Genomic DNA, 24,209 nt, shown 5'->3' with positions numbered 1-24,209 from the left:
GCCACGTCTACACACCTTCTAAATACATCCAGGGATGGTCACTCAACCACCTCCCTGCGCAGCCTGTTCCAGTGCTTGACAGCCCTTTTGGTGAAGAAATTTTTCTTAATATCCAACTTAAACCTCCCCTGAGCAACTCGAGGCCATTTCCTTTTGTCCTATCACTTGTTACTTGGGAAAAGAGACTGACACTCATCTCACTACAACCCCTTTTAGGTAATAAGTCAGGTAGTAAGAGTGGTAAGGTCCCATCCCTCAAACCTTAGCATGCTGCCCCCAGGCTTATCTCTAGTAAGCTTGATTTTATCCCTTTCTCCCTTCAAGTCTAGCTTAAAGCTCTTCCAATGAGACCTGCTAACTCCTGCACAAAGATCCTTTTCCCCTTTGAGACGTGTACCCTGTCTGCTGCCAGCAGGCCTGATGTCATGTAGACCAACGCATGATCAAAAACCCCAAAATTCTGCTAGGTGACACCAGACTAGGAGCCAGATACCAATCTGTTTGCTCTTCCTGTTTCTTCCCCCCTTATTCCCTGCAACTGGAAGGATAGATGAGAACATTATTTGTGTTCCTGATCCCTTAACTAGTTGTCCCAAGGCCCTGAAGTCTCCATTTAATTTCCAATGGAGTTTACCAGAGGAATTTAAATATCTGGATCTTTAGATGCATTCCTGATAGAATTCCACTGAAACAAGGCTAGGATGAGTTTGGGACAGCTAAAAATTACAGATGGAAAAAGCATTCCCCTAAAACTTAAAAAAGGAGGAGCATAAAGAAGGTAGTTGATTTCTATACAGTAGAAACAGTATGATTAAAACAGTGAAATGAGATTTAGGAGCTTTAGATTTGGTTTCTGACTTTCTGAGAGAGGTCTTTAAACACTTGGTCAATATATCATCTCTCTCATTCTCCTCCAGTATATACATACTATTAGAACCTGAGAATTCAAATATATTGTATTGATATATTTAATGTTTTGCAATACTGTGAGGCAACATTTGTGAGCCATTCAGCTACTAAAGCAACAGGGAACCTGAGAAACAGCCTTGCATGAATTAATATTTTTATAAAACAAACCATAAAAGGAATACACGTCAATGTTAGCATGGAGTAAGTCGTCAGATACCCAGAAGACTTCAAAACATCCACTTCACATTCTCTAATGCTCATGACCTTCCTTTGATATGCAGGTTCCCATGCATAAAGTTTGAGGATCTAGACAATCAAACAAACATATCTTAATAAAACAAAAGAGCAGTGACCATGCTTCAGAAAATAAGCTGAAGCTCCAAATGTCATTTTCAAATATTCACCAATGCCAAACTACAACAATTTGAATGTTTTACAGATGAAAGCAAGACCTGAGATAACTCTAAACTATGTTGTTCTTATGGAAGATATACTGTTACTTCTTCAGATTTCAACTTGTCCCTTGTGTATCATAAATGATGAGATGGTTTATTTCAAAACAGGATAAACAATAAAAGTGAGACAACTTGGTAAAGTGTTTTTCTTCTATGCTAAAATTTCAGTCTTCTAAAGGTTTTCAGACACCTATTAATATATTTTACATTCTCACTAAAAATGTGGTATTAAAAATAATGCATCATGAACAGTAAGTTTTTCAAATCGAATTAAACCAGTAAATATTTCCAGAAACACTTTCTCTGAAAACTTTTATCATTATCAATCAGCTGAAATATTACTCATAAAACCTTAGGCTTTTTAAATAACTTACTTTCTATCTTTGCAACCTAACAAAAAAACCCAAACTCTTATTAGTTGTTGCATTACCTTTATTCCATGTAACATTTCACTTAATAGCTTGACTCGCTGATCTGAATACTTCATTAGGCTTTTCTGGTTAAAAGACAGCAATGTTTTCATTTTTCAACAAGAAAAAAAAACAAACCTGGAGAGTAAAATATTCAGTGTTCTGTAGGCAATAAACACCTTTTATGCTATTTTTACCTTGCTGAAATACACACTAGCACTGCAGTTATACCATTTTCAGATACATATGTAGTAAAAAGAAATCATTAGATAGGATAAAGGATTAAATACATTAAAATAACATTTTAACAATATAACACTCTATGCACACAAACATGAGTATAGATGTAACACTATACGGATATAAAACACCGTATATATATATGCATATATACAGGGGTTAGGAAGAAAGTTTCCTGTGTTACTGATTAATACGTTGTTACTGAAAGAACCAGTCAAAGAAACACAGAAACTCTTTTTACTCCTATGCTATACTTAGACTCTTCTGCATCTCACATCTCTACAATACTAATTAGCAGCCTCTTTAATGTTTTGAGTCTTATTCATACACAAAAAGTTGCAAACTTTCAGGCAGAATTAATTTACTGCCTTTTGTATTTCTTCTCTCTCTCATATCACGGTAGGGATCTAAGTGCATATATAGCTGCAACAGCTCATCTGAAAAAGAGGTAAGAGGGTTTTCCTGGGTTTTTTTTCCAATGTTTCTAAACTGCCAAAGCCTTACAATAGAATTAATGGAGACCCAGAGTCTTTGCTGCATGTTGTGTCATCAAAGGCAGAATAAGACAATAATTGCCTTGATAGCAATTATTAAATAAAACTTACGGTGTATTTTTTTTTTTCCAGTGGAGCTCACAGAAATAGAAATATTAACAGGCAGTACAGTGCCAAGAGAACTGTAGTATCAGAGAAGCAGAAAGGAAATCAGAACACTTGCAGTACCTCTGTGGGAATTCCCATCTCAAGAGAATGTGCTAAATTTGAGTGAGCAGCTTAGCCTGAATAATAAAAGTGGAAGAGGGCCATAATCCTACAAAAATCCCTTGTTTAATAGAATTAACTCATGTAATGTGCAACCATAGTTGTTTCCTAAATGAGTCACATAGTAATTTTTACTAATACGAAACTATTGTTTCAGTATAATGAAAATGTAGGTATCCAACCAAAACACTACTTTAGCTATCAAACATATGGCTTTCTTACTCTAGTTATGCTTCCCCTCAATGAAAAACAGCTGTACCCTGGCGGGCTTTTTTTGGGGGGTGCTTAATTTCTATATACCAATAGTATTCTTATATGTGCATAATTTACATGCACCCCCCTTCATTCCTATATTATGACAATTTAACCTCTCTTACTATGCTTATTTAAACAGCTCACCTTCAGTCTTTTTACTTTGGCTGCAATGAGCGCATTTATAGGTATAACCAAAAGAAGCAGTGCAACACCTGCCAGGACTGAGGGGCCAAGCTCTTTCCAGAGAAAGATGACAGCCATGATGATCTGAAAAGGTGCTGACCATAACAGATTGATGTTTACAGTTAGCTCCATGAGTTGCTGAGCATCTGCTGACATCAGGTTAACAATTTCCCCAGTCGTATAGTTTCGTCGTGAGGAATTTGCTAAAGTTAAGGCCTGAAACCAGAAAATACAGAGGTCACAATCAAAACTCAACAATTTTGATGGGTTTAGCTGCCCAGGAGAAGCTAAGAGGACAGTAATTAGAGCAAAGCTGAACTCAGTGAAACAGACTTGCAATTCTTTATAGTAAATGGGCAGGACAACATGGCATAAAGAGGGCTCAGAAAGCCGCAGCTTTGGCCTCACTTAGAACCTCCCAGTGCAGGAACCAGCAACAGTAGGCTTCACAAGAAGCATATGTATAACCTCAGTGTGTCAGGCAGATACTACAAGTCCCACGTCTCGTGACTGATACCCAAATACATACACACGCTCTCTCTCCCCCTCTGTGTTACTGCCTCACATTTTTGTACTGTATCACCTGAAAATCCTGCATGTAACAAGACAGTGCTGCAGCAACCCACTTCAGCATCCATCCCATGTGCAAAGCACAACCTGACCCAGCAATTGCTAATCAACTCTACTCAGAGAGAGGAAGAAGCTCTATCTCTACCCTATAGCTGTGAAAACTTGCCAGAAGACATGCCCATCCCAGCTGGAGACTCTATTCCCCTGTTCATGATCTGATGTACCCACACACCTTGATATGTGACTTGAGAGAATTAAGTCCTTTCTTTAACTGATTTGCAACTTGTGAGTAAAATGTTGTGTACTGGTTCAGAAAATACCTGAGCACCTGTGTCAAAAGACTGGTTTGACTCTCTTGAGAAAAGAGACTATATTTTATATTAACAAAGACAGTAATTTATTTGAGATTTGGATTATTTTTTGACTTCCTTAACTTGTGCCTAATAGCTAAATACTGCAGTAAAAATACCAATGTGTCATGTGCATAACAAAGTAAACTAAAGGTGCAGCACTGAGAAACCAGCTTCATCTCATATGCTACATATTAACAGCATAGTAAACATTTTTATGTTTTGCAGGTCAGACAGCTACTTTTACTCCTACATCACTGGCACCTGCGTTTCTTGGGGCTAATAATGCTGCCACCTCAGCATCTCTTATCAAATGTGGAATAAGTTATAGATTTCCACAGCAGTTAGTCATCCTTTAAGCATCTGAAAAACAATGAACCTACCAGGTATTCAACTCAGCAGAAAATCAATTTCACTAAAATTGGACGTGGTGGAGGGGTGTGTATCTTCACCTCCAAAGGAGACAATATAGCAAACTTCAGCTTCTCATATTCACTACTACTATACAGTAAAGACAGTGATCACTTATACCCTTACTTTTCCTTGGACATCCAACCTATAAAACCTTCCAGTTCATTCAGGAAATTTGGGAAATTAACCCATAACCAAAGTAAGAAGAGTTCAGTTTCTATATATAGCCCAAATATTATTCCTGTACAGGTGGCTGACAAAAGTATGTAATTTCAGGATTAGAGTCTCACAATAGAAATGCTGCTCAAACTCCAGATTATTATAAATAAATAATCATCAAAATATATAAAGTCAATCTGTTAGCCTGTCACCAGCGTATAACATCCTGGCTTTCGATCGTGCTAGTAAGCATATTGTCTTTTAACACTGTGTGCTTTATTTTAGTTCTTGTTTTCAAAGAAAAGTGGAAGACATGATTACCTTTTTATATATCAGGCCAACAACTGCAGTCTTGATTTTGACGGCAGTAAGCATGTTGTTACGTTGGTATAACTGATGGAGCAGAGTTTGTGAGAGAACTACAAAAAACAGGGCAATAGCATAGCCATATCCACTCACGTATGAAGTAGGACGATTTTCACTGACCATTATCATTGCTCTGAAAACAAAGAAAAAGAAAAAAATTTGTGCATTAAAACAATTAAAAGTTCAATAAGCTGAAATACTGGAAACTTGTTTAATTAAGTCCATTTGGATTTAGATATGGTGATAGGTCACAAAGAAATATGGTGTTAAAAAGAAGGCAGGTCTTATCTGTGTTTTCCAACCCATTAGCTTAGAAACAATTCTCAAATACAATTCTAGACATGACCGACTATTGCTGACATCCCTGACAATGGAGTACAAATAAGGAATGGCATAAAAGAAAAAAAAAAGAGAGATATTTGTACTTAGAAAGGCTGCAACTATCAACCATGAAAGTGAGAGAAGAAAAAAATCTAGAGGAAAATTCTTATTTTTGTGTTAATAAAAGGTTATCTTAAACAACCAGCAACTGTGATGTCTTCAGACAGATTTTATGGTTAAAGATTTTGTTCAAGATTACACTGACTCAGGTTATAGCTTGGAGGTTAACAATAATTCTGTTCATTAATTTTTTTCTTTTGATAAATTCTTAACACCTTAAATTCTGTGGTAAGCACAATTTCTAAAAACCACTTCCATCAACCTCATGGTACCAACAACACGATAACAAAAGTCACTGCAGTTTCACATTAAATGTTGAAGCTGTGCATATTATTATATATTTAGGTATTTTTTAAAAAAATAGAGATGGAAAAATATTGTTGAAGAAGCAGGGAAGTTAAATAACTTGGTACTCCATTTTTTCTTAACATTTCATTTTACATTTAAGCATAATAAATACTTAAACACAATACTGTGGAATTGAAGTTCTACTGGTTTTGTCTCAGTCCTTTGGCTAAGAGATTCCTGATCTCTTTGAGCTTTCCCTCATTAGATCATTTTCAGATAATCACTGGGGAAGGAGGAGCAAATAAAATCTTTACACATCTAAGCTGTTGCTTGGTTTGGTTTTGATATTAGAAACCCTTTAGCTTTATTACTGCTGTTACTTTCTGATCATAAGTGAAACACAATAAAAACTTACTTCATTATTTGTGGACTCATGAAAGCCAGAATGTCAGCTGTAACTTTCAGAAATGAAACTTTAATCAATACACATTTAAATGTTTGCCATAATGGCCAAATCAAAGATGGTTTATGGAAACTTGTTTTCTTAAATAGCAGTCTTTTGACGTAAGAAGCCTGCAAGATTACAAAAATATGTTTAGAATTAAGAGAAAAAGTATTTTTGAACTTCACCCACAATTACAAATATAAAACATGTAATATTAGAGTGTCCATCTACAGCCATCACTGTACTCATGATCTGAAAAAAAGCATTTCCTACAGTTAGAAGAAAAACTTTTGGGTAAGAAATGAAGTCTGGTTTTATTTAGCCTGGCTAGCAGTCTTTCGGGAAATGATAAATATCATTTCTAGGGTTGCCCCAATCAGCCACAAATATAATTAGAAAATAATTTAATCCTCAAATGATTATCACAGGCCAAAAAAAGTATCAGAAAAACAGAGGTAAGCTTCAACATCAATGCATTCTTGTTTGTAGCAGGCTCATAGCAACTTTATATTTAATGCTGAATAATCCCTCCATTCTTTCAGAATACTTTCAGTTGTCACGTTACTATTTTTTTTTTCAGCTTGAATGTACCTCAAGCAATTGCAAACTTTCTAATGAGAGCTAAAAAAAGAGTTAGCCTTTCTTAATTAACACAGTGATGAAGGACAGATTATTTGAACAACAAAAAGAGTATTTGTATGAAAACAACATCCTTGTTGAAAACCACTTTTGAATTCTTTGGTAGAAAGGGCTTTGGTGTGTACATACCACCACTGGAAGAGAGGGCAAATCTACAAATAAACAAGATTCTAGAAATCTTCTCCAGCTTCTAGACTCCTTAAATTTAGGAAAGAATATTGCCTATTGTCAGAACTATAGCTACCATTGATCCTGTGGTGGACTTCTGGATTTCTTTTCTCCATTGCTTTTCAAAGTTAGGACACACGGTGTATGGTGAATCACTTTCGTTCAGTTCAAACAAGTCATCCCTTTCCAATGGCTTCTTATAGCCTATAGATATTAGTCTGAAAGAAACAAACTAATTTAGACAGCATGAAATACAGCAGACAAAACAAGCAGTACTACTAACTCAAAAAACTAATGATATAATTTAGTCCATATAAATAAACTCCATAATCAAAATAATATATATAATCCTATAAAGGCTACAGACTAAATAGTGGACCATATTTCCAGTCACCCTAAATAGACTGAAATTCACCTGAAGTAAGAGCCTAAGCAGACGGTCACATCTGAACAGCAAATTCTGAGGAACCTCTGTACCTCAGAATCTGTCTACATTTCTGATCCCATATTTCCTTATAGAAAAACATACTATTTCATAAACAAACATGTAGCATCATCATTACCCACTTACTGTTGCAGTCTGGAATGAAACACCTTTTCTATCACAGGACTACTTTACCACAGAATCATTTAGGTTGGAAAAGACCCTTAGAATTATTGAGTCCAACCATTAACCTAGCACTACCAAGTCTACTACTAAACCATGTCCCTAAGTACCATGTCTACATGTCTTTTAAATACCTTGAGGGATGGTGACTCATCATGTTGCAACTCATCTTTAACCAAGGTAGCAACATTAAACTACTGGGTTTCAGCACAAGTACAATGGAAGTTTCCTTACAGCAGATCTTCAGCAGTTAAAATTTTGTTTTAAGAAAGGGCTTTTACCCACTTAAGGGTAAGAGGCGGGGAAAATTCAAAAGGATTAATGTTGACAACATCTTCTAACTTAGAGGAAGTCCCAAACAAGAGACACATGAATAGACAGTGGAGTGTGTGTCCTCTCAGTGGCAGTTCTACTGCTTTCAAGCTGGTGGGGATCTCCCTCCTTGAGGACTGCAACACAAGTGCAGTGTCTGTCTTTTCTAGAGTGCATTTCCAGTGTATCACTCCAGTGCCAGTCAATGTCAGTGCTGGCCTTGGGTCTAAAGTGTGTTCCATTGTGCTTACCACAGGACAGAAAATAAACACTCAGGAACACTTTTTTGGAGGTTGTAAAATTCTGGTGGGGGTAGACCTCACTACCCAAGGGCCACCCAAACATCTACCGAAGCTGTAACATTAATACAAAGTGAATTTCCCTTACACTTGATAAATTAAGGCAAAAATAACACAGCTTCTGCCTAAGAGCTCCAGCTCTTGAGACAAATGAGGAAAGCAGACCAAGTGGTACTTGAGGGGAACTGTTATTTAAGAATTCTGCATAACTCATCTCAATGCTAAAACTCACTGCTGCCAGAGGATAAGAAGGTTTAACAAATGCCATCTCCAGATTGCCTGAATTCTAAAGAAACATTGTATACCACTATGGATTTAATATGTAACAATTAATTTGAGACTGCCTCATTTAGATTGCAAGCACTTAAGGCGAGTATATGTTAGACATAACTTACTGTATTTGCTTGTGATTGGAATGAGAGAACATATCTAATGTTCAGGGTATTAGTTTAATTGCATCCAGTTATTTGATAGCTAAATAAGCTCTCACTGAGCAGAACTTAAATGCTTTTTTCCCCTCTCTCATCTTCCATTAAACATTGTGAAATTGGTTAAAACATACAAAGGACAGCTTGAACATTTGGGTGAACACTGTGACATAATGAATGCATAAATGTCACACAGAAGTGCTGCACTCGATATACTTCATAAGGTTCTAGAAAAGCTGAAAATTTGTGTTTATGGTGTGGAAAGTGAGGATTGGTAAAAACCAAAGCTACTCTGAAACTGACAGTGAACTCCTAACTTCAGCAGGGCCAGAGTTCAACCAAATACTCTGAATCCTTGAAACAACCTGATTGTTTTGTCTCAGCTTATTAACAGCAAATACCATTTCCAGGTTTTCCTTAAAATTAATAATACTGAATAAAGCAAGAAACTGTTCTATTCCTAAAATGTTTTTTCTCACTTTTAGATTTCTGAACTGTATATATTTGATTCAAATGATTTTTAAAGAAAAAAGAAAAATGTTAAAAGTGAGTAATGGTCACAAGACATAACACATGAAACTGTTTGAAATCACATCCAAAATACTAATGGATGGGAAGCTGCGTGACTCGACATAGTTGAACTTTCAGTTCCTATTTTTGAGTGGAGACTTTCCCAAGAAGTGGAGGGACTTTGTTGGGCTTCATGAGCAGGTGATCTACAGTTATAACATGTGGCCTACCATAAAAGAGAGAGGAAAATGAGCATGAAATTGGCTACTTGGAAAAGACCTTAAATGTACTGCTGAGTATTTGTTCCTGGAGATGCAGCAAATTGCTGTATCACTACATGGAGTATAAAGGAATCCTTATTTTCATTTTTGTCTACTGGCAAACTTTACATAAACAGACAATAAAAAATGATAGCCTAATTTGGCCTTTTATACTGCCCATTGTGACAAGAACATTGTGCTTAGTTATCAAAATGTTAATGTTTTAAATAATGCCATTAGATAAAATATAAAAAGACTGTTAACTATATATAAACAATGCTCCACAAAATATTTGAATACGACCTCTAAAGTTGTAAATTTTGACTTTTGTACAAAAAGCTAACAGCAATCTCAGGCTTAAGCTCTGGCTCAAGCCAGAATGATGGTGTGGAATGTAAGTGCATGCTCTACAATTCTGTGAACATCAATGAACATCAACAGGCAGTTTACTAAATTCTCACCTGCTAAACCAGGAGTATGTTAACTTACTGAAGAAAAAAACATTCTCTTCAGGGCTGCAATTCTGTTGAAAAAAAGAAAAAAGGAAAAAGTATCAATGTTACTTGAAAGAGTGAAAAAAAAGTTGGGTTTGTTTGGTTTTTTTACTAAATGGGCAGTTTTTAGGAGCTATTTAATTCTGAACTATACTTATACTTCTTTGCCTGTTACCTTCTCCCACAGACACACTCAAACACAAGATATGAAGGATGAAAGAGATTTACAGCCTTACTAGAAAAAAATTAACTTGGTATTAGAGTATATTAACCACCACCTTAGCTTCATTTTTCACTATTTACACATACCAAACAGTAAAGCATAAGAGTTGGACTCGATGATCACTATAACTCCCTTCCAAATTGAGACATTCTATGATTCTATGTCCAATACAAGCAAACCTTCCTTAAATCTTTGACAGTCAAAATCCTGTGAGGTTGTTTTGGGGTTTTTTCCCCTATTTGACAACCTAGCTATTAGAAGTTATCAACTGCTAATACTTAAAGAACAGCAAACTCCTTTCTGCCCCTAAGAGATGAAGCACTACTAAAGTGTACTGTACACATAAATGAGGAGAAGAACATGAAGCTTGTGTACCGCTATCAGTTTCAGAAGTCATTGGAGGTAAGCGTAATAGAGGTAAACAAATATGAACTCTCCCACGTTTCTTCAGGACTGTGCATCCACACCCAAGAGTGACTGCAGCGGCACCTGGGGAGTTAATTCTCTCCCGCAGTAACTACTGTTTTAAAACCATTTCTAACCGAAGATGCAGTTACAGTTCTCTTCGGTAGGTGGTGTAAAAACCCACCTATCCAAAATGTATGCGGCAGGTGCTCTGAGATCCTGCAATGGGCAGTATTTTCCACAGCGATTTTCTTGTGCTTTCTGCGAAAAGCCAAATGATTTAACGGCAATCCACGGTTAACAAACACGCAACAACTGTGTATGCGCTCCTTCTCCAACAAACACCTCCGCTTGTGAACCTACTCGCCCTTCGCTATCAGATGTCAATGTTTGTCACGGTCCATTACGGTTCACACCCATAGAGAACTGTTTGCTTGAAATATTACCTTTTACTATTGAAGAACATAGTAGAAGGCTTGGTCACAAACATTCCCTGCTTAAAATACTGTTCCTTCTATCTGTGCTGAATGAAACCCTGGCCTAAAGACTATTCCTTCCTTGCAAATTCAAAGGATACACCCCAGCACACACCAGTTGTCATTAGCTGCATTTTTGACATAGCACTGGCACGAATCCTACATAAACTCCCACCAGGTTTAACGCAGCCACCCGCAGCGCCGCGGCTCGCCCCGGGGCAGCAGGCAGGCCGTGGCGGGGAGGCGCCCGCCCTGTGCCCCATCGGTAACGCCTCCTCCCGCTCGGCCGCCCGCGCTGTGTCACCTTCGTGCCGCTGGGACTCGGGCGCCCGTAGAAGCCGCTGCGCTTCCCGCGGCCGGCGGCCATGGCTCCTTCCCGCGGCGGACGGGCCGCAGAGCGCGCTGAGGCGGAGAGGCTCCGGAGGCGGAGGAGCCGGGGCGAGGCGCGGGAGGGCGGCGCTGCCTCAGCTCCAGCCCCAGCCTTCCCTGCAGCCTGGGCCCCGCGGGGCCCGTCCAGTTCCCCAGCCCCGCGGGGCCCCAGTTGCGGCCCCTGGTGCCCCGGACGAGCGGTACATCACGGCATCCCCACGGCTGCAGAGCGTGTGGAGAAATCACCGGCTGCAGAAATACTGATGTGTCCGAAGTTTGGGAGATTGCACAGAAATAGCTGTATACTGAATTCATGTAATAAAATACAGAGAAACAAGTCAAAATGCAAGACCTGTATGACAGCAGGGAAAGCAGTGGCCAGCCAGTAGCATGGGAAATGAAAGGCCAGGACAAACAACAATAATTTATAATCAGAACTAACATAGAAAACACTCATTGAATATTCATGAATTTTTTTTTAAGTGACTGAAACAGGAGGTTGAAGAAACATTTGGTCAAGGCCAAACTCAACTGTGGGTGGTTTTGTTTCCAGTATTTTATTTCTTAATCATGGTGACAATGTAATTAAAATATCATCAGGGCCCTGACAAAAGTGATGTCTTAAGTTAAGATGTATGAAAGAAATTTAGTTATGGCTAAAGTAATTTAGCACATTCCCACATGACCAGGTTTTCCTCTTTTAACACATGGATGAGTTTTAGGTAAGCGGATACAGAGAGGTGTTAAAATCTGTATCTCCTCTGGAGAAAAAGAAAAAAAGATTGGGAAGAAGGAAGGTAGGAAAAAAGTATTTCTTTAGAAGAACTGTGTTGATATTTTGTCAGCCATATGCAATATGATCCTCCTTGACATTCCTTTTGTAGAGTATAATTGGACAGAACAGAATATCTTACCCATCCGCTGGGGAAGCCTGGTAAGGACACATTAGCACAGACCTGACTAAGCTTCTCTTTCTGTAGACTAACTCTGGTTTGAGCATCCACCAGTTTCCTCTTTTGTCGGATGAACGGATTGGGCAGACTTCGCACGTTTCTTAAAACATAAGGCATAAGTCTTACTTAAGGCACAAACCTTTGTTTATATATATAAAGTTCTTTCTAGAGAAGGCTGAATTCAGTTGCTAATGATGTTCCAAGGATGCCATACTGTGGTGTTATAGGAATGCCTCTTAGGCTAAAGAAGTGATGGGGAAATTAAAAGCAGTGTCTTGAGAAAGTGATTTTATTAGCTGTCATTTATCAGACAAAGAGAAATCATTGCAAGCTAAACGCTCTTCAATTTCTGAAAGTCATCTGGGCTTGTAAAACACATCACCTTTAGACCAGTAAACTTGAGTATTCTTTCTCAATACTGGTATAAGGATGAAAAGCAACCCAACATTATAACCAAGAAAACTGGGTTTAATAAAACCAAAATCCTCTTTTACTGCCAGGTTCAATTTGAAGCCTACACCTACTCTGAACAGAAGACTTGACTTTAAGCCATATTATTTAATATTTAAGCTGAAAACTAAGTGTTTTGCTTTCTCATATAATAGGATCTTAAAAGTGTTTCACCTGCACTTGGTATTGCATAAGACAATAGGTCTGCATGTCTATAGGTTGGTGGTGGGAGTTGTGAAAGGTAGAAAATGGGTCATTTGACTACTTTGATTCATCACAGTATGAGATAGTTTATTCTTTGCTAGGAAAAACTTTCCTTCTTAAGAGGTAGTACTAACTCCACTGACTCATGCTTTTGTGCCTTCGTTTAGATGAGATACTCACTAAATTTTTCGTCAATTTGTTACAATGAACATTAAGATTCTCAAATAAGCAAATAAAACACTAGAGAGCAGCTTTACAGAAAAATGCATATATTGCACACAGTTCTAGTCACTACATAACTGTAGCCATAAAGTACATACATGCATTTGAGTACTGATACATATGTAAGTTTTGTAGTTAGTGAAATGCCTGTATTTTACCTCAAAGTTACTACTGGAAAAACCCAGTTCCAGTAACCATACAAGGTGATCCTAACTGAAAGTATCAGCAGAGCTAAATCAGAATAAAGTTATAGGTGTTGATACTTCAGTGACAAGCACATCTCTGTGCTCTGATGTGCTCTGATTAATTTCTAGCCTGCTCACTTCTTCAGTGGCTCCTGAAAATTCTTACACCAGTCACAGAAATACATTTCATAAGTGATGGACAAGATACATATGCTTCATGAGTGGCTGAAATTATGTATTTCCATAAAGTTTCTGTATTAGTGAAATAATAGCCTTCCATGATTCTTGGGTGAAAAGAGAATCAACTAGGGTTCTTTCTCTATTTGGAAAAACTTTATCTGCTTAAACATTTCCGATACCTTAAATAGTACTTTCCTCTTTAAATAGGTTGAGATTAAATAAAGTCATCAGTATACTTTATGCATAAAACATTTAAAAAATAATATGAATCTTGAACATTCATTTTTTTAATAAAGTGCAAAGATGAAAGATTGCATTCCCCTCAAATAAAAGCAGCAAATATAATAATAACAAAAAGACTAATCCAGTTACACAGTATTAGTGCCTCTTTCTCTTGGCTTTGCACTTCCTGTATTTTTGGCCAACCTTTCTTTGTCTCATTTTGTCATCCTCAATGCTAGTGTCACTGTCATAACTTTGCTGTTCTCTCTTTCTTTTAGAGGTTCTTTGATCCACCTGGTGCATTCCATAGTTACTTGAGTGTGGCAGGGCCATTTCAAAAGAACTCTGTGCAGACTTAAAGTTTGCAGCTTGGTTCTGATAGGGAGAAAAGTAGAAATTTGAAGGCTGTGGTGGAGTCATCTGGTAATAAGGAAATTGTTGAACCATTGGACTCTGTACTGGGTACTGCTGTCCTAAACTGTTCACCTAGAGAAACAGAAACTTGAGTTGTTAACACTGTAAAGAGGAAGTCCTGAGGAGTTTAATGTTGCATGCATTATGGCTTATACAGTGAAAATACTGATAAATTATAACACAGATCGTTTGAGAGTAAAACTTATGTATTTATTATACCAACAATAGTTAGGAAAAGTAGACAATTTTTTCATGGCAAAGTTAGAAGAAAGATGTAATCTGATTTAAGATTAAACTGCCAGTTAGTCTTTGTGTAAGGTAATCAAACATGGCATTCCTTTCATTTCTCCATCTGCGTATTTTATAAACATTTGGAACTGCAGTGCCTATTGTTAATGTAAAGACATTATGTAAATAATGTAAATGTAAATGCACATTTGCAATTTTTTTTACCTGGTTTAACTAATTTTAATGTGGAACAAGGCATTCCAATGAGGTGTAGTGAATCCAGACATCAAAGCACGTGAAACAATGCAGCAAGTGGCCAGTTTACTGCTACAGTCCCTAAAGCATCCCAAGAGACCCTCTCATACAAAACACACGGTCCAAATACAGAAATAGAATTACAAAGGTCAGAAAAGAGTGGCTTTTTGCTGACTGGCAGTAACCAGAAAAATGATGGAGAGCATGTCTATGTTATATGTGCAGGCAAACTCCAAGTGAGCAACCTGACTGGCTCACCCAAAGAAAGGTGAGGTAGATTTGTGAAGGTGTACACATGACAAGACCACTTCCTGCTGAAGCTGCATCAAGCTATTATTGGAGACATACTGCAATGCCATCCCTTCTAGCAAGCAGAAAATGGGATGAAGTAGGTTGTATGTGCTGGTCTACTGAGTCTGGTCTTTGGGTGTTTACATACTGCATTGTTACTGAGTGGGGTCATCAGTGAGCAGTGGGGGAGATGGAACACTCCCAAGCCTTCCAACCACAGTGGAGGGGACGGGATAGTCTGTGCAAGCACCAGCTCTTCTGAGGCCATAGCCTGGGAAGAGGGGAGGCAGGCCACCACCACATCTGTGCAACAGGGAACAGACCCTCTCCATTTTCCTGCTCAGATTGCAGCTAGCAAGAGTCATCTATCCAGACTTCACCCCTTCTGCAGTTAAAGAGAGCTGGCCATTCCCCAGTCAGACTGGGCAGCAGCACTGCTGTCCACAGTTGGTACCTCACATTAAATGCTGGGTTTCTTCAGTCCTACTGATCCATACTCATCAGATTCAGAAGCTCCGTGATGGAGGTGAGTAGGGTTTGGCCCACAGGTTGCCATCTGAAAAGACCTGTTCCCTTGCCTTGTGGAGTATCTCAGACACAAGAGATTAGGACAGGACCAGAGTCTGTTGGGGGGAAATGAATACAGGTTCTCGCTGTCTGCTGCTGTGAAAATAACTCATGAATGTGAGAACTGCATGGGCATGTAAAGGTTCAGGCCAGAAAACCTCAAACTGTTGTTGCCCTAACTTGAGCAGCGGTGATTTGCTGGACGAGTTTTACGTTTGGTTTTAGGACATTTCAAACTTCTGCTGGGTATTTCTGAATTGAGTAGAAGAGCTAAGAGGTTCCATGACTGAAATAGCTGTATATGAAGAAGCTATTGCTTGCATGGTTGTAATTTTACTAGATCAGCTTGACTCAGCAAGGGGATCTGATTTGGAACACAGTACAGGAAAGATCTCTCTCTGTAGAATTGGACATTTTTAGCCTCCTTAACCTTTAAAACATTTCTGCTGTAACAAAAGGGTGTGGTAGATCCCCTATTATGATAGTATGCTTAAGTGACTTAATAAATAGACCTAATACAGTCAACGTTAGCAGCCTAGATCACATTTTGAGACATTGAGTACCACTGTTTGCAGAAATGGAGAATACAGTCGACATTGTAAAAAATCTTCCAAATTTTTAACTTTTAACACAAACTCACCGTCTTTGGAAAGCCTGAATATTCATAAGGTAAACTACTGTTCATTGGAAAACGAGTAACAGGAAATTGAGGATTTCCATACGGCTCTTGATACCTAGGAAAAACAATCAAATGTACAAAAACTAGATGTCCACCACATACTGCTTACCACAGTGCTGAGACTTAACTCTTGGGCTCTAATGAGAATATCCAAGAGGAGAACTGAGATATTAACAACTGGACTTCCATGAAAAAACATTATAAAACAAAGAAAATATACCCAAAAGCTCAATTAATGAGTAATCTTCACATGTACTTTAGTGCAGATGCAGAAGGGTTCTGGATTTCACCATGGAAGTTTAGCTTCCACAGAGAGTCCTGTCACATTTGTAAATAAAAATGTTGAAACATCAAAAAATACTGAATCTGGGGTGTTCAGACTTCCACTATAACAGGTTTATACCTGTGCATTTATGTGTGCATGACAGCTGCTTGTACGTATACACACAAAAAATACAGATATAAACTCAGGGTTTGAAAAGATTATAATCAGATTTTTTTCCCCTAACAACTGCAAACATTGTAAGTACAAACAGCATATTTCAGCATTTTGTCATGGTCCTGTATCTAGCAGAAACAAATAAAGAATAGAAAACTCAAGCTAACTGAACCTCTGGCAAGCTAAGCAACCTAATGTTAACTACAGCCCATTGCCAGTCAGCAAGGATGCAATTAAAGCATGCAACAGCTGTTTTAATGAAAAGCCTGAAGATTGCTCTACCACATAACTGATTTTCTTAAGAAGGTTTTTTAAACATTATAATCATAGAGTTTATTCACAGGCGATCTTTGTTACCTATATGAAGGTGAATGTAAGTCAGTATAGTTCTCAAAACCACGTTTAGGGCTGTTCAGTTCTGCTGAGTGAGAACTCCCTGTAGATAAGACAAGAGCATAATGACTATTCAGTTACAACTATTCAATTAACAAGTTAAAACCACAGGAAGTGTTCTGTGGCATCTGTACTGTGCCAGTATATGTAAGATAGTGTATAAAGGTAAGGTGCCATTTTATGGTAAATACTTTATAGCATCATTTTACTGCTTGAAAACTTTAATTTATCATTTACTCAATTACAAAGCATAAATCAGGGCTGTTGAAGTAATCAAGAATAGAGTAATTCCCATTCAGTTACAGACACAGGAGATGCTTCTGATTTTAGGAACCTCAGCTATTGTATTTAAAGCCAGCAATTGCTCTCTACAGCCTGCAAAGTAAGGAGTAGCACAGTGCACAGTGGGAACGTGCGTCCTTAATGTTTAGTTTGCAAACAGTGCCTGATCATTAGCTTTCTAGAAAGTTTATTTTCACAAACATAAAATGAAGAATGTGACTCTGATTTGACTATATGCTTTGAACTATATTCCCTTCAACTTAAAACAACAGTTCTGATAAGCCTGTGGCTTTAGTATAAAAGCTATCAAACAGCTTGATAGTTGCTGCACCTACTGAATCAACTTTTTGTGCCAGACTGCAAAATAAAGTCACACCCTGATTCCTAAATGTAGTCTGGTGTGAAAACCTGTGTTGCTATGTTTTTCACACAGTGTGGTCTGAGTTATCTTTCAAGTTAAGGCTGTTCTGAACCCAACGATTGTATTCTCTTAGTAAACAAAAAATACAGAGACTGAATCCTCCCCTATACAAAAGCCACGAAAAGCTTTTGTTTCTTGAAAAAATGGACTGTAATTTGTTCCAACCATAAATCAACATCTTTGTAAAAGACTGTAGGATTCAAAGATAGTCATTAAAACTAAAGCATTCACAAAGACTAAATCATTGAGATTACTAAACGTACCAAACCGAAACTGCACTCTAATTGGTCTTCCATACAAACGGATTCCATTCAGCAAAGCTACTGCATAAGGCACTGATTCTTTGTGCTTAAAACAGACAAATCCAAAAGACTTAGGTCTTCCTTCTTTGTCCTTACAAATCGTCACTTTGATTAGTGGTCCAGCCTGAAAGAAATTTGTATTATTTTCTCATAGAAATTAACAGAGATTGACACTTCATTCTGTTTTGATGATTTCATAATGACGTATATTTTGCCAGTGTAAACAGTGTAAATTTCTCAGTAGAAGAATCTTCACTTCTTTGTGAAAAAATGTCTCTCCACATACCCCAAGCTCAAATTCTGAGCCTTCTACAAACAAAAATCAGCTCCGCAAATGTTAAAAGGGAACCAAGCATCAGTCTGTGGGGGATGTTGAGTCTTTAATAATCAGATTTTTTTGCTTATTTTTAAAATATACTCACAGCTGCTGCAAGGGGGAAGACTAACTTACTTATTCCATAGCAGAAGTTATCTTAATGCTTGTGCAGCTGCTAGTACAATTATTACAGAGGGTTTTTTGCACTGCTAACGTAACTAAGCAAATTGATAATATCAGCTATGTAAAAGTGACCTACTCCGTAAATACGCTTCTATTTTACTCTTGCTTAAATTCCTAAAATGGTCAGCATCAGCACTGTGGGAATACAAAGCTGAACAGAGAGTAGAGCTTCTGGGACCACCACAAAAGAGTTTTCTGTACTGCCTAACCCTCCTCACAACTACACGGCAAGGAATCAGGAGACCCTGTTGTCTCATTACAACTAACATACTGGGTTTGTGCCTGCAAAATCCCATTAACAAAACAAAATCCCCAAACCACACCCTTTGGCTGAAGTATCTTCAGTGAGAAGTTCCAACTCTGCCTACACGTACCATTTTAATCCTTGCATAGTACTTCTGGGACCAAATTAAAGCAGCGATATCCTGAATACTGGCTCCATTTCAAAGAAACTGTCATTTTTGTAATGGGTATCAAAGAGGAAGAATTTTCTCTCCACGAGATGGAGTCAGTGTATTAGTCACGGAATGAACAGCTTCTCATCAAAACAAACTATGCAGCTGTACGGCTGATTTAGCAGAGTGAAAAGAAGTGGCCAATAGCAGTCTCCTGCCACAGCTCTGGAGTGTTAAGGATGCCACAACTTAACTTTAGGAGGATACAGTATCCAGAGGAACAATGAAGTCAACCTAAGTTACAAAAAAATCCAGCAGTAAAAAAAATCACTGAATGTCTAAATTACTGTAGTAGATGGAGAATTCATTGTTCTGAATCAAAACCCAGCAGTTATCAGAACTGCCCTCCACTACTGCTACTGATACAATAGGTGCTTTGCAGTAAAAGTCACTCAGAAGTCATCTACAGCTTCAGGCAAACATGAGTTAACTCGTAACAGCTTTACAGCAATTAAACTGCATAAACAGTTAAACATTCAAAATAAACACAGAGCATATGCTCAGATGAAGAAAATAAGCCATAGAAAGTCATCTACTTCATTGTTCTGCATCTCCAAGGATTCCTGTCAAACAACACATCTCCAGTTTGCTGTGAGCATTTAAAGTGATGATGTGCAGCCACCTCCCTTATCATAGCCTCCATGTTGTCAGACTGGAGATACTCAGGATTGTCATCTGTGATAATCATGTCTGATCGCTGCATGCTTTTGCCAGCTGTGTATGAACTAAATCCTCAATTAAATAAGATGCTTTTATTGAAAAATGAAACACCCCCACCCCCCCAACGCTGGTGAAAGTAGAGAAGTCATGTAGAAAAACACAAAGGATCAAAGATAATGTACCATTTTTATTAGTGATGCAGAGGGCGATCAGGCTATACAGCGATGGATACTACATAGGTTGTCCTGTGCAGGGAATCTTTAAAATGTTGACCTCGTCTTTCCAAATATCTGGAAGTTTGCTGTTTGGGGTTGGTTTTTTTTTTTTGGTTTGGGTGTTTGTTTCTGCTTTATTGTTTTGGCTGGTTGGGTTGGGTTTTGGGGGCTTGTTTGTTTTAAAGAAGGGACTTCAGTAAGATTCTGAACATTTACTTTTGCTTGAGTTGGCTCCTTAAGGTGTTTTTGTTGCAGTTCTGCACTACACTGCAGGTTTTTAAAAAATTACATATATCCAGTCTTCTGATTAATATCTGCCTAATGAGGATGATCTGGTTCTTCAAGAACTACAAATGACATACTCGAGTCCTTTGCAGATTGTTCTTTTAAATACGTAGTCTTCCTGTTCATAAAGAAAAATATTAATAGTTAAGAAGTAGTACTAGATAGTTGCTCATGATTTGATGAGGGAAAAAACTGGAGTGCATCTTTAGGACTATGCCATAGCAGGAATATTGAACTACATACTTCCCAACAAAGGGCGGTATTGCAGTGAGAAGCATATGCTGTTGCAGCAAAAGACAGAAAAACCCGATGGAGAACAAGGTGAACAGAAGAAAAAAGCTAAGTAGGTGTTATTGGGATGACCTAAAGACTCAGATGAAAGTCAGCAGTTGGGTGAGTGCTGCAGATTATGCAGAAGTGTCATGCAAAACCGCATTCTGAGAGCATCTGCTTATTTTTGTCACTTTTGTACCAGAAATTGAATGGAATTACTCATGTCCTCTGCTAAGATAAGCTTTCTTTACCTAAGATTTGCAGTTAAACAGCAGACTACTGTTTAGTATTGGAAACAGGTAGGAATACTGCATAGAAAATAAGGGGGGCAGGAAGAGAAGAAACAAACATTTCTTTGCTAATTTTAGGGAAAAGTCAAAAATTGAAAGCTAGGAAGATAGGAGAACACAGGTAGCAACCCAAAGGGCTAGAATATATCAAACAAAAAGGCCTTCCAATGCAAATGGGTAGCATGCTGAGGCCTTGTCTGGTTAACAAGACGAATACCAGATTAATCAGTGGAATAAAACTGGTGAGTAGAACTAGTTCTGATTAGCAAATGAAATAGCAAGAGAACAGATGATTCTGCCCACCTCTTGTTTTTGCACTCTTTATTTTGTGAACTCACCAGAAGGAAGCAAGATTCATTCTGAGACAGGAAATCAGTGGATTAGTAGAAGCAAGTTTATCACCATGCTGTCAGCTAAAGTGCCCAGTCAGAGTCTAGGACCTTCTAACTTGACAGAGGCTCGCTGGATCACGCCAGGAAGAAAAAAGTAAACCGAACACATCATAAACAACTTCAGGAAAAGCCCATGACCAGCAACTATTGCCAGTCCATCTTGTAATTGATGCTTGCACTAGTGATCTAATGTTCTCTGCCTATCTTCTTCCCTTTTCCTTACCACTGTCAGGTTAATAAGCGTGGCTTAGCCAGAGATGCTGTCAATGTGAGATCAAAACTGAAGCCAACTCAGTGTCTTTAACATTTTCTGTCTTTGCCATTTTCTTTCTTCCTTGGCATACTTTATTTCCAAAGAGAATTAAGCTCTGGTTTGAAACAGGTCCAACTACTTAGTATTTCCCCCCAGCTCCATGAAAAACCCACCAATGGAATTTTTATTATCTTCTCATGCATCAAAACATAAACCATTTTGATATAAAGGTCATTTGCAGGTGGAAGTCCACAGCCCCACCTGCAGATCATTCCTAACAGTACTCTCTTAATTCTGTTAACGTTGCTTCGCACATTTTCAGGTTTTACACTAATTTTTCCTAATAAAATTCTTGACCAAATCCTTCTTGCTCAGACTATATTAAAGTGTAAAACCCGATTTTTTATCCTGGGGATTTTAAGAACATCTTTAAGTTATTCAACTTCCTCCCTAACTGCGGCACTTCGCGAAGAGGCTAACCACGTTCGGGGCTCCTGCCCCGCCGTGCGCGGCGGCAGGACCCGGCCCAGAGCCCTGCCCGCCGCGCTCCGTTCCAAAGGCGGCCGCCGCCGCTCCCCAGCGCGGAGCCGCCGCTCGGGGACCAGCCTCATCCCCGCCCGACCCCGGCGACACCCCGTCCGCCGCGCCCGGCTGCGGCCCGGCCCCGCCCCTGGGGCCCGCCCTCCACCTGCAGGAAGAGCTCGTAGAGGATCTCCTCCCGCACGCGGCTCTCCAGGTTCCCCACGAACAGCGTCCGGTCCACCTCCTCGGACCGCCCCGGCGACGACATGGCGGCGCCACCCCCCCCCCCCCGCCGCCCCGCCGCCGCCAGCGGCAGGTCCCGCCGCGGGAGGGGCCCGGGGAAGCGCCCGGTGAAAGCGCCCGCCGCTGCCGTAAAGCGCTCCGCGATGGAGCGAGTTGCTAGGGAGCGGACTCGGTGTCCTAGCAACGCGGGAGGGCCATGGCGCCGGCGGCGGCGGCGCGGTTCGGGTGAGGGGCGGCACCACACACCGCAGCGCCGCGCAGCACAGCACAGCACGGTGGTGGTGGTGCTGTGAGCCTCGGTCTTGCCATTTAACCAGTGCCCAAGCTGTTTACCTGTAGCGCTCAAGGATATATTGTGCAAGGCTGTGAGGGGCTTTTCACTTGACCCATCCATTAAAAATCCAAGAAAAAGGCAGGCTGTTTTTACATAAGCTAACGCTGACATGATAAAAACAAAAGTTTCTTACCACTGTTTAACCTGCAGCATAGTGCAGAGAGGGTAACGCCGTTAAGGTACAGTATGTCCTGTCTTAGCAACAGCATAAGGCAGGAGTCTGGAATCACTGCCCCCTCACAGCAAGACAGGCAAAGTTCCCTCCAAAAGCATTTGGCAGTACAGGGAGCACTCACGTGATGCCAGGAAGAAGACAGTTTACCGCTACCCATTGTATCAAATGGTTTTTAAAACCTGTGCATGCGCTGAAAGTTTCCAATAAACCCAAATGTGAAACGAACACGAGTGAGGTGTCAGTGCAAATTGTGTCAGAAGCCAACTACACGGCCCTAGACGGCAGCCCACGGTCAGGGACCACAGCCGTTCTCTACAGGACAGGAACGCTCACCATCTCCCGAAGGCAGACTACAGGCCTGACCACCAGCAGGTCAGATGAGCGCACTATCCAAACACAGGGAGCTGAAGGTGCCTGCGTGGAGTGTGGGCGAGTACAGACCATCTGGCTGCATTAAAAGGCAGATTGTGAGAGGAAGCAGCAAGCTGAGAGAGGGTTGAATAACTCGTCTTGCAGGGAAGAACAGGTACTGCAGCAGGGTAGTGTCTTTCACTGATCCAAAAAGGCAGGGAGAAGCAGAGCTGAGGACTGAGCTACCGAACTAATGCCCCAGTGCAGCCAGCAGCCACTTGGTGCTAATCACAGCAAGCTGTGGCAGTGCAGCTGCAGCAATCCTCTTTGTCTTAGTACACACTCTCCCCTTGGAAGCCTCTCCCGTGTAGTGCCTAATGAGCTACTGGAACACCTCCGACACAGCTCTCATGTTACTGGTGGCCTTTTCCTGAGCTGAATTCCTCCTCACCAGGGCTTGGCAATGAAGAGGGCAGGGAATGTCTCCAGTCAACCCTTCACCTGGATTATGGCAAGGAGGATAGTGACCCAGAGGATGAAAGGCGAGAACACATCCTTGCGCAGCCAGAAAGAAGGCAGCATTATGGCCAGCTGGAGACAGGACACATGGAAGCTGTATGGGGAGTAGGAGGATGGAGGATGGAGCAGCAGAGTGGACAAGCACAGCCTAGTTTGACCCTAGCAAGAGGCTAAGCAGGCATTGAATCAACATCTCTTACAGCTAAAAGGGTGCCCCAAACCACTGGCTATGCAGGGGTGCTTCCAGTTTACTGAACTGCAGATTCTTTCCCCAGCAACACCACACTTGCACATTTTATCCTCAAGGCTCAGAGCTCTCCCTCACCTCAGCACCCACTCACCACCCATTAAAATAATACTCCAAAGAACTTGAAGTACAGTCAACACTTACTCTTGAAACTGACCTTTTTCTCACTTTCTAGGGTTTTCTTCTACTCTTAGTAGCTTTGTAAAAGATTCTGCTAGCAAGATGCTGTTTGGCTGGACAGTTCCAGCAGCAAGGAGCCAAAAGAAGATCCCTAAGGAGCTGTGCTTTGAGATCTCTTTGCCCTTGCCTACTACTAATTCAACACTACCATGGAGCTGAAGCTTCAGTTGGGATAGGGATGATGTTCAGGGATCAG

The 24,209-nt window shown here is 39.8% G+C and overlaps 2 protein-coding genes across 6 annotated transcripts in view; both read right to left on the bottom strand.

Moving 5' to 3' along the window:
• LOC115603945 (multidrug resistance-associated protein 1-like) overlaps nt 1-11,493 on the bottom strand; it is a 32,624-nt gene extending 21,131 nt beyond the window's left edge. For both annotated transcript variants that reach the window (XM_030476458.1, XM_030476459.1), the window contains exons 1-8: nt 11,369-11,493; nt 9,928-9,989; nt 7,127-7,268; nt 6,214-6,371; nt 5,025-5,202; nt 3,175-3,429; nt 1,795-1,860; nt 1,078-1,215 (exon numbers count right to left, since the gene is read on the bottom strand). In XM_030476458.1, coding sequence (XP_030332318.1) covers nt 1,078-1,215; nt 1,795-1,860; nt 3,175-3,429; nt 5,025-5,202; nt 6,214-6,371; nt 7,127-7,268; nt 9,928-9,989; nt 11,369-11,431 — 1,062 coding nt within the window. In that variant the 5' untranslated portion in view covers nt 11,432-11,493. The remainder of the gene's footprint in view (nt 1-1,077; nt 1,216-1,794; nt 1,861-3,174; nt 3,430-5,024; nt 5,203-6,213; nt 6,372-7,126; nt 7,269-9,927; nt 9,990-11,368) is intronic.
• A 2,405-nt stretch (nt 11,494-13,898) lies between these two features.
• On the bottom strand, nt 13,899-22,337 carry RBM11 (RNA binding motif protein 11). Of its 4 annotated transcripts, XM_030477194.1 has the most exons (7): nt 22,131-22,218; nt 21,136-21,259; nt 19,917-20,352; nt 18,082-18,244; nt 17,080-17,158; nt 16,245-16,338; nt 13,899-14,335 (listed from the first exon to the last, which is right to left on the bottom strand). In XM_030477194.1, exons 3-7 carry the CDS (start codon nt 19,917-19,919, stop codon nt 14,006-14,008), a joined length of 669 nt encoding a protein of 222 aa, XP_030333054.1. In that variant the 5' UTR covers nt 19,920-20,352; nt 21,136-21,259; nt 22,131-22,218; the 3' UTR covers nt 13,899-14,005. The 4 variants fall into 4 exon arrangements, with proteins under 4 accessions (XP_030333054.1, XP_030333056.1, XP_030333055.1 ...); XM_030477196.1 differs by lacking the exon at nt 21,136-21,259 and having other exon boundaries at nt 22,131-22,337; XM_030477195.1 differs by lacking the exon at nt 22,131-22,218 and having other exon boundaries at nt 21,136-21,997.
• Nucleotides 22,338-24,209: the final 1,872 nt, after the last annotated feature.

Source organism: Strigops habroptila, chromosome 2 (genome assembly GCF_004027225.2).
Source record: "Strigops habroptila isolate Jane chromosome 2, bStrHab1.2.pri, whole genome shotgun sequence".
Lineage (NCBI taxonomy): Eukaryota > Metazoa > Chordata > Aves > Psittaciformes > Psittacidae > Strigops > Strigops habroptila.
This window is presented reverse-complemented; position numbering and strand designations above follow the sequence as displayed.

What these genes read in the sequence shown, in the direction of transcription:
- RBM11 (XM_030477193.1), bottom strand. Translation starts at nt 22,232, where the DNA reads ATGTCGTCGCCGGGGCGGTCCGAGGAGGTGGACCGGACGCTGTTCGTG. An exon ending in TAGAGTGCAGTTTCGGTTTG is followed by an intron (nt 17,159 to 18,081) that starts GTACGTTTAGTA and finishes TCTTATCTACAG; the next exon opens with GGAGTTCTCACTCAGCAGAA. An exon ending in TTACATTCACCTTCATATAG is followed by an intron (nt 16,339 to 17,079) that starts GTAACAAAGATC and finishes TGTTTTTCCTAG; the next exon opens with GTATCAAGAGCCGTATGGAA.